The 16778-nt window shown below is 41.7% G+C and overlaps 1 protein-coding gene across 1 annotated transcript in view; it reads left to right on the forward strand.

The window, feature by feature from the left end:
- Positions 1-16778, forward strand: part of FLVCR1 (FLVCR choline and heme transporter 1) — a 70557-nt gene that overhangs the window by 22902 nt on the left and 30877 nt on the right. Inside the window, exon 3 of the mRNA XM_077485752.1 lies at positions 16274-16414. Coding sequence (XP_077341878.1) covers positions 16274-16414 — 141 coding nt within the window. The remainder of the gene's footprint in view (positions 1-16273; positions 16415-16778) is intronic.

Here is a 16778-nt window from a genome sequence, read left to right on the forward strand (position 1 = left end):
GTACAATGTATCCCTTACTCCTTTACATAGGGTAGGATGCCAGATTATGATAAGCCCCCCCTCCTTAAAGGGGGCTTCCAGATTCCGGTAAGCCCCCTACCCGCAAACCTCCACAACCACTGCTCAGGGTTGTGGGGAAGAGGCCCTTATCCCCATCAACCTGGGGACAAGGTGCTTTGGGTTGGAGGTCGTCCCCTCCCCCTTTTTATAACCAGCCAGGCTACATGCTCGGATATGGGTCTAGTATGGATTTTGGAGGGGGAACCCCACAATGTTTTTTTTTTTTTCCTTTTTTATCATTTTGGTGAGGGGTTCTCCTTCAAGATCCTCAGAATACAAATTGCACCACAAGTCAGATCATCATGATCTGACTTGGATGTAACCTCTATTCAAATCAATAGGCTCTCATAGGGAACAATTGATTTTGAATAGAGGCAGGGAAAAGCTGCTAAAAGCTAGCACAGCTAAACGCACATTAACGCCAATGCAAAAAGCTATTAAGTGTGTTTTTTTTTTTTTTTGGTTTGTTTTTTTATTTTATTTTTTCCTCTTTTTCCTGGCATTGGTAGTGGCTTTGCAACTTGTTTTTTATAATGCCCTGTGTGCATGAGACTTTAAGTCAATGATAAGCCTAATATTAACCAATCTTAAAAACGTTCCCTCTGCCCTCCTATCCTATATACCCAGAGTTAAAAATAAATACATTTAAAAAAAAAATCTGTCTACTTGCCTTTTTATAATTTTGGTTTGGTCACCTGATCCTGCCCCGGACCAGACTGGAGTGTATTAAATATAGTTAAGTACAGATATTTTTCATTAGGCTTTTCTTCCACTTTAAGGAGTCCGGGTTAAAGTTAAGGGTTTCTTTTTGTTGGGGTTTTTTTTAGTGTTAAGTGATTTCATTAGGGGGAAACTTTTTTGCTATGTATAGAAGCCGTTTTAGGAACACGTAACGAGAATCGGCCATTACAAGGGAATTTTAAAATTGGATGGTAGCTGCTCCTATAGGCGTGTTTGCGTTTTTTATAAGCATTTTGTTTCCCCCAAACACTAGAAAAAATGTAGTCAAAACCTAAGTACTAAGAATTTGCTCTCTACCAAATTCTAAGCCTAAACTATCTAGCCCTGTAAAGAAAAAAACGCTGTACTTACCTGTTCTGCAGCCGCTCCAGCCCGGTCTCCAGCACTGCCTGCTGTGCAGGTGAGAACGGACAACGGCTGTGAAATGATGTGAAGTGACGTCACCCATAGACTTACAATGGGGCTTCTGTTGTCAGCTGCCTCTCCTACACACTCCCACACACTGAAGCCACCGCTCACAGCTCAGCCTGGGACTGGACCGCAGTGGCTGCAGAATAGGTAAGTATAGCAATCTTTTTTTTTTTTTTTTTCTTTTTTCCTCGGACATTCCGCCTGTGTGTACGGCAGCTGGTCCGACAGAAGCTGGCCGAACATCTAGCGTCTGTTGAGGGGGCATGACCGAAAAAAGGTCTGCCGATTGGCATCCGATTAGCACACTCTGAGACTGGAGTGTTTTTTGAGGGGGGGCGTCTCTCTGTCAAAACACAATAGTTCAGCTAGGGGGATTACTGTACTAACATCAGTTAGTACAGCGGATCCTCCCGACCTTTTTTTTTTTTTTTTTACATTCAGCCTGCTGGGTTAAATGAAAATACACTGCTAGTGTGTACCAGGCTTTAGAATGGGGCACAGCGTAGGTTTAGAGTTGGTTACGTTTTTCCTTAACTTCCAGTTGACGTGTCTAAACACCGCATATAGGTGTGTCAGGTGTTTTTTTTCAGCCTGAAAGCTCCTCTCAAAAACACATCTTTGATCCTTTTTTCTTTTTTTCTTTTTTTTTTTTCTTTCAGCCTGTAAATGTTTCTTTACAATGTGCCTATAAATGCCCAAATCTGCATGGACACATAGGCTAACGTAGAGTTGCTTCTACAGGCTCTAAGGAAAACTGCCAGTCGTCTGTATTGGCAGCATTTTTTATGCCCAGTGTGCATGAGGCTTGGACCATGAGAGCCAAGCTTTTTGATGGTTCATACCTTTCAGAATGTGACGATTCTATATGACCATTTTAAATGCAAATAGTGCTTAGGTGTGGGGTGAGGGACAACAGTGCATACATCCCTCCCAACTTTTTAAAATGGGAACGAGGCACACCTATTAGCAAAAATTTGTAGGCACAGAACATGCCCCCTTAAAGGAGAATTCTATAATTCTATCTAAAAAAAATGATTGGTTAAAGGGTAAGTTCACCTTTACAGGAAAATCTGTATGGTGAACTTACACAGGATGAAATGAAGAAAAGATTAGCGCTGGAAAACACTTTTTGAAACTTAGAAAGTGCATTTTATATACAACTATATGGATCAGACCAAAATGAGGAGGAAAGAGGGACAGAGGGACTTTGTTCCAAATCGAGTACAGTGCCTTGTTTGTAAGCTCTTTGTCTGAGTAGTACGGTACATTCTCTGTAACTTGTATTTAGAAACGAACATCTGGTTTTTACTCATGTAAGCATTCTGATTGGTGCATTTTACGAATTGTTATCCTGTTGTCATCGGAACATGTCTCCCAACATGTAATTGAGGGTTAGGCACTCCTCTGATCCAATAATCAGCAGATGGATTTCAGGAAATTCTGCAGTCGGGTTTGAACTCAGGAATTGTACATTTTGCTGTTTCACGTTGACACTATTAAGCAATGTGCTCAGTTATGTGAGGTCAGCCAGCTATACTTGTAACAAGTCCAATGTAAACACTGCACTGCATGATGCAAGCTGTTGTAGCTGTTGTATATTGCAGGTGAATGCCCTGCATGATCCCAGAATACTGTCAGAGGTCAGATGACAGGGTGCCTTTTCATGGATAAAAGCCGCCTATACTGTGAATGTATGGCAATGTGTCACTTTCTGTATTGTCCCTATTCTGTGCAAGATAAATAAACCAATCTTTATAGGGTGTATTTACTAAACTTCAGAAACAACAGTACAGCATTTATCCCTGGGGGGATTATTGACTCTGACAGTCCTGGCTATTTGTATAGCTGTTTTGAGCTATGTGTACATGGGGTGTGCATGGTCCTCTTGTGTTTAGGTTTCCTCCCTCAATCAAAATGTATTGGCAGCTTTAAACCAAAATTGGTCCTAGTGTGTTATCGGTGTCAGCAGTTCCATGTACTGTGTGCTGCATAATGTGCCTGCACTGTATAAATACATTATATACATAAGAAAAGCCAGTAGAATCTGCCAATAGCAGCTTTAACCACCTAGTACTTTCCGGTATATACCCTGCGGTACCAGGCCAATATTCAGTTTTCAGTGCTGTGATAGTTTGACTGGTGTACTCATCATGCTACACTGGACCCACATTTTTTTGTATCCACTTGCTGACAGGCCTTCTCTGGAAGTTTTTGTTTTTGTTTTAAATAAAATAAAAAGTTAGCCCAATTTTTTGATGTTGTGTAAATGGATACCTAAAATGTCATGCACATGCTTTTTACAGGTTACCTGTTTAGAGCTACAGAGGATGTCTAGTGCTAGAATTATTGCTCTTGCTCTAACAATCGCAGAGATACTTCACATGTGTGGTTTGAACACCGTTTCCATATGCGGGCGCAACTAACATACAAACATGTGTTCACTTCTGCAAGCAAGCACGGAGCGATGGGGTGCTTACATTGTGGGTTTGTGTTTTTTTGTTTTATTTGTTTTACATTTTTATTTTTACACTGTCCCTGGCCCTCGACTTTCTGCCTATCCATCGGGTCAGTTCCCGGTTTACCGATGGCTCCGGTAAACGCGGAAACAACCAGAAACAGGTGGAGGGGGGTGGGGCACCTCTTCCACCATTCCTAAAAGTGATCCCGTGGTGAATTAGCTGCCAGAACTACTTTTAGCAGATGCCGAATCGCCCACAGAAAAAAATTATACCAGTGTGTTATGGCTGCTAGCTGCTGCCATGTAAAATAGATAAATACTGTTGCGCACAACCTCGCCAGAAGAACTAGATAAGATTATAGAAAGCTGCTCACATATAAAAGTGTTCTCTACACTCAAAATACAGATACAGGGGGTGTTTTTGCAGTACTTTTACCTTTTTGCACATTTTTATGTACTATTATGAATTTGTATTTATATATTTTTTGTTAATATATTTATATTGTTTTGGAGAGTACACATTTAGTATTACGGTATTTTAGTTAGCGCCACATAAAAACACCCCCCGTAGCTGCTGCCATAACCCCCGTATTAAACATCAAGTAATGACGTGTGTGTGTGTAGTATGTATGTGTGTGTAGTATGTATGTGTGTGTAGTATGTATGTGTGTGTGTAGTATGTATGTGTGTGTGTATGTATGTATGTGTGTGTGTATGTATGTATGTATGTATGTATATGTGTGTGTGTGTGTGTGTGTGTGTGTGTGTATATATATATATATATATATATATATATATATATATATATATATATATATATATATATATATATATATATATATATACACACACACACGTGTATGTGTGTGTGTATATATATATACACACACACACACACACACACACATATATATATATATATATATATATATATATATATATATATATATATATATATATATATATATACACACACACATACACTGTGGGCGGTCGGCAAGTCGTAGAGCTTTCTTTTGGTGCTATTTTATTTCACAAAGTGAGTACACCCCTCACATTTTTGTAAATATTTTATTATGTCTTTTCATGTGACAACAATGAAGAAATGACACTTCTTACTACTTCTTACTACAATGCTACAATGTAAAGTAGTGAGTGTACAGCTTGTATAATCCTGCAAATTTGGCTGTCCCCTCAAAATATCCATATTCTTAGTCTTTTTGTCTTCAGCAAACTGTTTGCAGGCTTTCTTGTGCATCATCATTAGAGGCTTCCTTCTGGGATGACAGCCATGCAGAGCAATTTGATGCAATGTGTGGTGTATGGTCTGAGCACTGACAGGCTGACCCTCCACCCCTTCAACCTCTGCAGCAATTCTGGCAGCACTCGTATGTCTATTTGCCAAAGACAACCTCTGGATATAATGCTGAGCACGTGCACTTAACTTCTTTGGTCGATCATGGTGAGGCCTGTTCTGAGTGGAACCTGTCCTGTTAAACCGCTGTATGGTCCGTGCTGCATCTCTGTTTCTGGGTCTTGGCAATCTTCTTATAGCCTAGGACATCTATATGTGGAGCAACAATTCTTTTTTACAGATCCTCAGAGTTCTTTGCCATGAGGTGCCATGTTGAACTTCCAGTGACCAGTATGAGAGTGAGAGCCAAATTTTAGGTTGAAGTTAACTTGAAGAAAACCTTCTGATACCAAATTTACCACACTTGCTCCCCATTCACACCTGAGACCCTGTGGCAAGTAACGAGTCACATGACACCGGGGAGGGAAAATGGCTAATTGGGCCCAATTTCGACTTTTTCACTTAGATGTGTACTCAATTTTGTTGCCAGTGGTTTAGACAATGGCTGTGTGTTGAGTTATTTTGAGGGGACAGCAAATTTACACTGTTATACAAGCTGTACACTCACTACTTTACATTGTAGCAAAGTGTCATTTCTTCAGAGTTGTCACATGAAAAGATAGAATAAAACATTTACAAAAGTGTGAGGGGTGTACTCACTTATGTGAGATACTGTAAGAGAAAAAAAAGTTTTCTGTTTTCTTACAAATCATAACAAATCAATGCCAGGACTGCATGGAACCCCAAAAATAGCTCTTTTTGGAAAGTAGACACTCAAAGGTGATTTCCGTTTCCCTGTTTTTTGTTTTTTAACCACAATTTTTGGAAGTTGAAGAAACCTCCTGATCTGAAGTAGTTAAACATAGGACTTTGTAATTGTACACTAGATAAACTGCATTATTAAAATGGAATGATGCATCAAAAAAATTATGTGTGCTTACCATTTTAATTTGCTCTTTTCCGGTCATATGATCCCCTGTGTCAGTCAGAGACGGCTGCAGGGGAGAGGAGGGAGTGCTCAGCAATGGCTGTTGATTTCCCAGAGCTGTAATGTCAATCATAGGCTCTCATGTCCCAGCCATTGGGAAGACAGAGCTGCAGTTAATGTGACTGGACCAGAGAGAAGTTAAAAAAACATTTTTTAAATAAAGACTCTGCTGCTGCCCCTCCCTTCCTCCATGCTCCTGTACTGGCTCTGTGCCTTGTGATTGCTGTGACAGCCAATCGCAGCAATCACAAATGTATACACTATTACTCTTTACGTTTGAGAGCACTTCCCTTCCTCTCACAGTCGAAGGAGGGGAGGGCTCGCAAGTGTAAACAGTAATAGTGTTTACATTTGTGATGGCTGTGATTGGCTGTTACAGCGATCACAAGGCACAGAGTCCCGCTGATTGGCTCTTTGCATTGTGTCTGTGGTCCGCGCTGTCTGACAGCTTGATTATAGGCATTGTAGTAAACCTCATGCCACCAACTTGTCCTTTTAAATCTTAGTGGTAGGCAAGATTAAAATTTATTTGATGGGAAAGAATACATTTTTATTCCACTTTAACTGGTTTTGCCAGTCTGTCTAAACTCACTATTTTGTATTTCGAATTTTGACATTGCAACTTCCCATGTCAAAAGAGGGCTGTGGAATTGGTGGTGATGTGGTAAGGAATGAATGGTAAGTAGTTTATCTGCAAGCCTTCATAAATGGTCCTGCTATAAATCATTATCGGGTTTTTGTTTCCAAACTGGAGGAAAGGAAAAGTATCGTGATCCATGATAGCCAATCAGAGGCTTGTTTTTATCTTCTAACCAATAACATTGGAAGTGGAATTTTTTACTGACCGCATGCACTTGTCAAATTCTATAGTCTTCATCCCTCACTCCCTAATGATTGGTGCACTAAAAACAAGTGCTGAGGAGCAATGACAATGTTCTATCATTTTTAGTTTTCACACACAGTAGACGGTTATCCCGGAACAGTGGAAATTTCCACATGGATCCTTAGATGTCTGTGTTTGTTACAGGATGGAAAATTCCGGCCGCCTTTTGTAAGATTCAGTGAAAAAGAAAACCTGTTTTGCTGATTGTATGTTAGAACCGGCCACAAATACATTTTAACCAAGTTATGATTTTTCAGGATTTATATAGTGCCAACAGGTTATGCAGCGCTTTACAATGTAGAGGGGGAACAGTGTAATTACAATACAGCAGAAATAGGTGGGCCCTGCTCATGGAGCTTACAATCAAAAGGAAGGGTGAAGTGGTACAAAAGGTAAAAGCTGCGGGGATGATCTGATGGAGGTGACTCAGGTACGGTTCTTAGGTGGAGGAGGGGTAGGCTTCCCTGAATAAGTGAGTTTTTAGGGATCGCCTAAAGCCAGACAAAGTAGGGGCTGACCAGACATACTGGGGCAGGGAGTTCCAGAGGATGGGGGAGGCTCTGCAGAAGTCCTAGAGGCGAGCATGGAAGGAGGTTACAAGGGAGCTACAGAGCAGGAGGTCTTGGAAGGATTGGAGAAGAGGATGATTTGGGTGGTATCTGCAGATGAGGTTGATGATATAGCTGGGGGCGATGTGGTGGATGGCTTTGTATGTTGTGGTTGGTATTTAATTTTATGTAGTGGTAGCCAGTGAAGAGATTGGCAGAGAGGAGTAGCATTCACAGATTGGTTAGTAAAGTGTATTAGTCTAGCAGTAGCATTTGTGTAAAGGTAGGTCGGTGAGGTGAGAAATACCCAAGGAGTAAATAAGTTGTTTTGTGGTGGTGTTAGTCAGGAATGGCCAAATTCTAGAAATGTTTCAGTGGTTAAGGCAGCAAGATTTAGCCAGTGATTGGATGTGGGGGCTGAAAGAGAGGTCAGAGTCTAGGATTACACCCATCACCTTGGCATGTGTGGAGGTACCAATGGATGTGCCGTTGATCTCAATGGCAAAGTCATGGGGAGGGGATCGGGAAGGAGGAAATATTACAAGCTCCGTTTTTAGAAAGATTGAGTTTGAGAAAGTGGTGTGATGTCCATACTGATATGTTACTCAGTAAGTTTGTGATATGTAGGAGATTGAGGGGGTGAGTTGAGGAGTGGAGAGATAGATCTGGGTGTCATCAGCATAGAGGTTGTATTGGAAGCCATGGGAGGTTTTCAACTGACCAAGGGAAAAGGTATAGAGCGAGAATAGGAGGGGCCCAAGAGCAGCGCCTGGGGGTATCACACCAGGAAGAGGAGCTGACGACATGGTGTTTGTATGTGACTCTGAAAGTGCACAGAGATGGGTAGGAGGAGAACCATAAAAGAGGGCAGAATCGGTAGCCAAGGTAGTGGAGTTTGTTGAGGAGGAGTGGGTGGTCAACTGTGTCGAAGGCAGCAGAAAAGTTCATTTTGTGCATGATTATGAAAGAAACCCAAAGCCTTTCAAGAGGGTAGGTTTAATTATCAGGATCTTGTAATTTCAGCACAGGACTGTTTCGTTTTACAAAGTCTTAGAATAGTACCGAAGTAGATGCATGTGTTCTGTCTTCACCCATCATACCACAGTCCTCAGACATGTTTCACCCCTAAGGGCTTGCTTACAGGAGTTGGAGTAGGTACCAATCGCTTAGGAGTGAAGCACTTCTGGATATTGGTGAATGTATATAGTATGAGACTTCACTATATGTTTCAAAGAGAATGAAGAAGCCCTACTCTGGCTCTGGGGTAATATCATACCACCTCTCACCCCTCTAACTAACCACTATACTTAAAAAAAAGAAAAAAAAAAGAATAATAAAAATAATTTAAACCCCCCTCTTCCTTTTTTTTTTTTTTTTTTTTTTTTATACCCATATGTAGCTACGGTGGTGTGACACGCTGGCCTGGCATAATCTCCTCTCTTTCTGCATGGGTCCTTCTTTTTTGGGTGTCCATGCTTGAGGTAGACACCACCTATTGTTTGGCCTGTGGCAGGCTCCTCTCAGGATTGACAAGGAGGCTGACATAAGTGGAGGGAAGTGGTGGTCTCCGGGGACTATTGCAGCTCAGGATAAGCAGCCTCCCCACCTGAAACCGTTGGCAGGGTGAGACCTGGACAGGATACGTGATTTATAGCTGGTTTTTCCACAGTAAGCCAGCCACAAGCCTGGCAGGATATTGCATTTTGACCGGAGGGTGGCTAAATGTGACAAACTGTTCATAATCCAGTACTTTGTTAATTTGAAACATTAGCTCAAACCACCAAACAACTTTTTTCAACTGATTACTGCATGAACATATGTGGCCCTTTGTTTGCCTTTATCCAACCCTTTACTGCATTCCATCCACTGAAACTACCAGTGGAGCATGATTGTGTTCCCACTGACACCAGTGATGGAGCACTATTATTGGCAACTATTCTTCCCACTGACACAATCATAGGGTACTATTCCGCTTCCTACTTATCATGGGCACTATGTAACTGGCACTGGGGCATTTTCTACTCCCACTGATCACAATCTGGCCCCCTAAAGTCTGTAGGACAGTAAACTGGCACTTTGTTTCGAACGTTTGGAGATCGCTGGACTACAGCACCAACCCTCTCCCTTTCGCCACTAGTATTATTTCAGTGGTCTTTGTTGAAATCAGACCATTCTACCCCAGCCAATCACGTGTTCAAAAAAAAAAAGAAGCTGCTGCTAGTTATTGACATGATTTTTATTTGGCTGGTATCATGTCATGTCTATCGGAAATTGTAATAGATTATGTGCAGTTACGTAAACTCTGTGTCCAACTTGCACTGATATGAAGCAAAGAAGTAATGCAGTATTTAAACTGTTCTCATGAGGAATCTTGACCCTTTTTTATTTTTATTTTTATAATCGGTGTATGTAGAAAATGAATCTGTCATTATCTTAGACAAGAAAATCTGTTATACATCAATGTGTGTGCAATTGTTTAAGTGTTATTGATTGTGTGAGCCATCATTTCTTTTTTCTTTTTTTTTTTTTATGTTCTTTGCTAGTGGAAACTTATTGGTAATCTCTTCTGTGTACAAAGCAGGTTTTATACACTTTCACAAATTGGTGAGAGGGTCTCTTTTTAGGCTGTTTTTTTTTTTTCTTCAATGTTGCAGTGATTAAATTGCATTGGACAGAGTCTAGACCTTAATTGGCAGATGTGTATACGTATCTTACAATCCCAGGATAATGATCGTGTAGCAGGTAGGCACCAACGGCAATACCAAAATGGAACTCTTCACAACCGTTCCAATACAAGAAACTTTGTATCCACCAAGAAACTTTTTATCCAACAAGAAACTGTAAAATTAACAATAAAAAGCGATACTTTTTCTTTTTGGAGTAGTTACTTTCTTTGGGACTTGAGTAAAGTCAGTCTGACAGGTTAGACCAGAACAATTCCAAGTATACACATGGTTCATGGGCACCGGTTGTTCCCTTACAACCAATCAATGAATGAAGACTTCCCAAAGCGCCCCACATTTCTCCTAACTTCCTTTTTGAATAGTGCCAGTCCCATTTTTCCTTCTTTCTCAGTCTCACTGTTTCCCAAGATGGGAAACCACAGTGAAGAACAGACCCATGCCTTAAGGCCAGTTGCTCTGAAACAGGACTCCCAATGGATCACTCTTTTCCAATCTCCAGAGCTTTTCTACCTTGGCCCATTCCCAGTGGTGGGGAAAGAGAGCCTAATTCTCTCTGACCAGACATGGTTCTGTTCCATACTCTACTCCCCACTAGGTGCCCCCTTGCAGATTACATCCAAAGATGTCACCAAAATATCACACTGGGTCAGTCACGGGCTTCCCCACGATGTTGCCATTATTAAGGGCAACCTATTTCCATGCTAAGTTCCTCCTGGCAGCAATATCAAAGTGGCAGTCACCTGACCTGCTTTATTGACATTTCCAAGTAGAATGGGACAAACACATCACAGGCTATACTTCACCCCCATACATGACAATGGGGCAGCTTAACCTAACCCTTTCCTACACATAGGTGATGTTTAGCTAGGACCAAACCTTGTGGAGAAAAATGTATTGTATGTCAATCTAGTGGTTGTGATTAGCTCAAATTCTTTGTAAAAAGTAGCATTGGGTTGAAAATGGAAAAACGACTCATACATACTGTATGTAAAGAATGTGTGCAATGTGTATTTTATATTGATGTACTGTATAGATTATTAGATAATTGTTTTCCAAGGTGTCCCTACTTTTGCTGACTAGTGGTTAGAACTAAACTGCTCAGTCAGGCCACCTCATCCACCACCAACCAACCTCCACCACCAACAAACCTCTGATGCTTCCGGTTCTGCTAGCAGATCAAGTAGTTGGCTTCATCAGTAGAAACATACAGTCCTGTCCCCACTTTCTAGTCTTCCCTGAAGACCGTACCTGCAGTCTATCCCTCAGACCTTTTCACTATTTTTGTTGCCCTTCTCTGGATTCATTCTAGTTTATCAATAACCTTTTGTAAGTGAGGTTTCCAGAGCATGTGTATGCAGTTCTCAAAAAAATCACCACTATTGTCCTTCTCTTGGTAGCAACCATAGTTTCCTTACAGGCAACTGTCCTTAAAGTGGTAGCAAAGCAAACATTTCTTTTATTTTATTTTTTTAAACTTGTACCTACAGGTAAGCTTATAATGAGGCTTACCTGTAGGTACAGTGAATATCTCTTAAACCTCCATGGCTTAGGAAACATTCACACTGCATGCCACCGGTGTTGTCACCAGCGCATGTATTCTGAAGGGACGACATACCCCTGTTGTCTCTTCAGAGCTCCATGCCACGGTCCGTGCGTGGGAGTGTGCTGCATTCTAGCACATTATGCAGTAGTCTTGCAAAAAAAAGTGCAGTTTACTACCGCTTTTAAAGTGGTCCTAAGACGGAAGGTTTTTTAGAACTATAGGCAAAACTTTTTCCTTTTGGATGGAGTAAGGGAGGGTTATAACCCCTGTCAGATTTTTTTTTTTTCCATTTTTGTTTGCCGTGTCCCATTGCAGAGATCTTCCTATGCTTCCTGTCCAATAGCCAAACAGGAAGTAAGAGGAAATCCCTAAAAATTGAGGGAATTCTTTGGGGACCCCCAGGTCATCAGAACCAGTGTCCCCATTGGAATATTTCCCCATCTATTACTTTTCTGTGGACAACCCAAAATTTAGCATTTTCTTTTACTTTCGCTTTCAATGATAATGATAAACAGGACACAGAGAGAGGGTGAATCTTCTTATCTTCTTAAAGCGGGAGTCCGCCGGGACTCCGCGTTTTTTTTTTTTTTTTTAAAGTCAGCAGCTACAAATACTGCAGCTGCTGACTTTTAAAATAGTGACACTTACCTGTCCAGCGCGCCCGCGATGTCGGCACCCGAAGCCGATCTCTAGATCAACACTCGAGTGCTGCCGCCGCCATCTTGGGTATGGGAATCAGGAAATGGAGCCTTTTCGGCTTCATTTCCCGGTTCCCTACTGCGCATGCGCGAGGCGCGCTGCGCAATGAGGACGGTCCCCGCTGCCTCTGGGAGCTGTGTGTTTCCCAGCAGGCAGCGGGGCGCTTGCGGAAGGGGCCGGGCACTTGCGGAAAGGGGCGTAATGTACGCCCCTTTCCGCAGAGAGCTAGCCCGGAAGTGGGTGCAGTTACCTGGATTATCCAGGTAACTGCACCCCCCTTCCCCCTGAAAGGTGCCAATTGTGACGCCGGAGGGGGGGAGGAATCTGATGAGCGGAAGGTCCATTTTAGGGTGGACCTCCGCTTTAATGGGGGCACAGACAGCAATAAAATCTGTCTGGTGTTCTAATCCCTCTTCACTTGATCCAAAACTAAAAAAAGTTTTGCCTTTAGTTATACTTTAATGCATTCTATACATTAACCACTTCAGCCTCGGAAGATTTTACCTCCTTCCTGACCAGAGCACTTTTTACTATTTGGCACTGCGTCACTTTAACTGACAATTGTGCAGATGTTCGTTGCTGTACCCAAACACAATTTGCATCCTTTTTTTTTTTTCTCCCACAAATAGAGCTTTCTTTTGGTGGTATTTGATCACCTCTGCGGTTTTTATTTTTTGTGCTATAAACAAAGAGTGACAATTTTTACAAAAAAAATTTCTTTTTAAACGTTTTGCTATAATAAATATCTATTATTTTAACAAATTTCTTCATTGGTTTAGGCCAATATATATTCTTCTACGTATTTTTGGTTATAAAAAATCGCAATAAGCGTTTATATTATAATATAAATATATTTTTATATATATATATATATATATATATATAATATATAATATATAATATATAATATATAATATATAAATATATATATGATATATATTTTTTTTATTATTCAGTAATGGAGATATTCTGCGATTTTTAGCGGTATTGCGACGGATCGGAGACTTTTGACACTTTTTTGGGACCGTTGGCATTTATTAATTTATACAGCGATCAGTGCCATGAAAATGCACTCATTACTGTGTGAATGTCACTGGCAGGGAAGGGGTTAACACTAGAGGGCGATCAAGGGGTTAATTGTGTGTTTTAACTGTATGGGAATAGGATTGACTAGGAGAGGAGACACATCGTTTTTCCTACTTAGTAGGAACAAACAATATGGCTCCTCTCCCCTGATAGCAGTTATTTGTGTGTTCCAGGGGTCTCAAACTGGCGGCCCTCCAGCTGTTGCAAAACTACATGTCCCATGAGGCATTGCAAGGCTGACAGTTACAAGCATGACTCCCACAGGCAGAGGCATGAAGGGACTTAGAGTTTTGCAACAGCTGGAGGGCCGCCAGTTTGAGACCCTTAGTTTACATACATCGGGTCCCCTGCTGCACCCTTTGGTGGCTGAAAAAGAGAAGGACGTACCCGTACGGGATTTCGCCCAGGGGAGCCATTCTGTTCAGTATATGTGCATGAGCCAGTCGGGAAACGGTTAAAGAGGACGGAAACCCTGATGGGTTTTACTTTCTCTTTATTCCCCTGCAAAGTAAAAGAATAATGGGTTATGCATCGCATACTAGCCCATTATGTGCCACTTGCCTGCAAACGAAGCATGCAGTGTCCCCGCTGGTGGCCATGTCCATCTTCACCCACTTTCCTTCCAGGGCCGTGTGACATCACTCCCGCACATGCGCGTGGGAGCCAATGGTCATGGCAGGGGCCCTATATACATGCGCCGATGATGTCTGCGCAAGCGTATATGGTAAATATCTCCCAAACCATGCAGGTTAGGAGATATTTACAGTACCCACAGGCAAGACTTCTTATAGGCTTACCTGTAGGAAAAGTGGTGTGTAAGGGTTTACAACCACTTTAAGGTAAACCTTCTGAGTGCAGCTCCTCCCTTCCCAGGACCCCCTTATACTTACCTGAGCCTGATCTCAATCCAGCGATGTGCATGAGAGCACCGACTCTACAGAATCCCCTCCTCTCCTCATTGGCTCACGCAGCAGCGGGAGCCATTGGCTCCTTCTGGTGTCAATCACGGCCAATGAGGAGAGAGCGGGGGGCAGAGCCGAGATGTGCTTTGTGTGTGAATGGACAATGTCCCTTCACAGGAGTCCTGCTCGAGGGCGAGCCTGCTTGAGTGCCCCCATAGCAAGAGGCTTGCTTCTGGGGGCCCTGGGTGGGGCAAAAAGAAGAGAATCGGGGATGCTCTGTACAAAACCATTACACGGAGCAGATAAGTATAAGATGTTTGTTATTTAAAAAAATATAAAAAATTAGCCATTAGTATTACATCAAATGATCACCATGATTGATTCTATCCACGACTAGGCAAATCTGTTAAAAATTGGGTTGTTGTGCCCAGACAATGAATCCAAATCCATTTTAAGCCAGAGGTGACTTTTTTTTTTTTGTATGTATAAGTTGGTCAGGCTTTTTTAGGCCCCTTTGGATTTGATAACCTAAAAAAAACATTAAATAAAATGCTTTCACTGGTGGTCATATCTAATTTTCTGGAGAACATGCTGCTCCAGGCCTTCTTCATGTTCCTTTCAGACCCATGGCCAGCATCAATCTCTGCTGAAGGGAAAGGTGATCTGACCTGAACTCTGATCCTCCCCTTCTTTAGAGATCTCATGAACACATGCCTTGGACACCCGGCAGGAGACCAATTTCCAGGGAAGACCAGCGTTGTAGCACTTGATATGCTGTTCATCTATCCTTCTTAACCACTTCCTGACCAGCGCACGACGATGTACGTCGACAGAATGGCACGGGCAGGCATATTGGCGTACAGGTACGTCCAATATTCAATGCCGCCCTGCCATCGGGCTGGTCGGGACCCCCGTGAGTCCGGTCGCGGGACCCGCGGACTCGATCGCTGCGGGCATCCCCGCGATCGTCTCACGGAGCGGCCGAATGGAGGAAATGCTGTGTAAACAACATTTCTCCATTCTGCCTAGCAACTAGTGACGCTGATCTCTGCTCCATGTGATTGGAGCAGAGATCAGTGTTCACTAAATGAAAGCCCAACCCCCCCACAGTTAGTAACACACCCCTAGGAACACTTAACCCCTACACTGCCACCCACTGGTTAACCCTTTCACTGCCAGTATCATTTACACAGGAATCACTGCATTTATATAGCAGTGATTACTGTATAAATGACTATGGTCCCAAAAATGTGTCAAAAATGTCCGATGGGTCCCCCACAATGTCGCAGTCACAATAAAAATCGCTGATCGCCGCCATTACTAGTAAAAAAAAAATAATAAAAAATTATTCATAAAAATGCTATAAAACTATCCATATTTTGTAAATGCTATAACTTTTGCGCAAGCCAATCAATAATCGCTTATTGCGATTTTTTTTTATTTTTTTATTTATTTTTTTTTTTTACCAAAAATATGTAGAAGAATACGTATCGGCCTAAACTGAGGGAAAAAATTTTTTTTTATATATTTTTGGGGGATATTTATTATAACAAAAAGTAAAAAATAATGCGTTTTTTTTCAAAATTGTCGCTCTATTTTTGGTTATAGCGCAAAAAATAAAAACCGCAGGGGTGATCAAATACCACCAAAAGAAAGCTCTATTTGTGGGAAAAAAAAGGACGTCAATTTTGTTTGGGAGCCACGTCGCACGACCGCGCAATTGTCAGTTAAAGCGACGCAGTGCCGAATCGCAAAAAGTGGTCTGGTCTTTGACCAGCAAAATGGTCCGGTCTGCAAGTGGTTAATATCAAATTAAGTTTGGTTATTGTTGGCAAAGCAATAAGAATGTGATTGTTTACTCAATAAGACATATCTACTGTAACGTTTCATCTGACTAGCTTGTTGATTTATTTCAGTCTTTAAAGAGAAGCCGAAGTTACCTCCCAGCCAATCACAAGCCGTTCTGAGGGACAGCTCATCTGAAGAGTACTCCTACAAGGTCTCCATCGTTAATCTCTTCAAAAATGTTCCCTTTGTTCTTCTTCTGATTAGTTATGGTAAGATGCAATTTTATCCTGGACTCTCCATCTATCACTGCTGCACTATCATCTGCATTGTTGATGTAGTCTGCTTGTGTTTTTCTTAAAAGATGCAGCACAGCAGTAAACCGCCAGCAACCACTCAGAGTTCAGCTTTTGTTTTGGAATGCACGTTCTGATGTTATCGGAATGGTTTGCTGTACACAAACGCAGTTTGCTGCTGAACGCACATAAATCTGCCTATACACATTAGGTGATATCTGGCTATTCCAGCAGCATAGTAGGACATTCATTATAATTGACACCGTTTTATCTGACATTTCGGGTTGAAAGGGGGAAAGGTGTAATTCTTAGCCCAATTGAGTCCTATTATACAAAGCTT

Source organism: Lithobates pipiens, unplaced genomic scaffold (genome assembly GCF_037356315.1).
Source record: "Lithobates pipiens isolate NorthernLeopardFrog02 unplaced genomic scaffold, aLitPip1_a1.2 Scaffold_18, whole genome shotgun sequence".
Taxonomy (NCBI): Eukaryota; Metazoa; Chordata; class Amphibia; order Anura; family Ranidae; genus Lithobates; species Lithobates pipiens.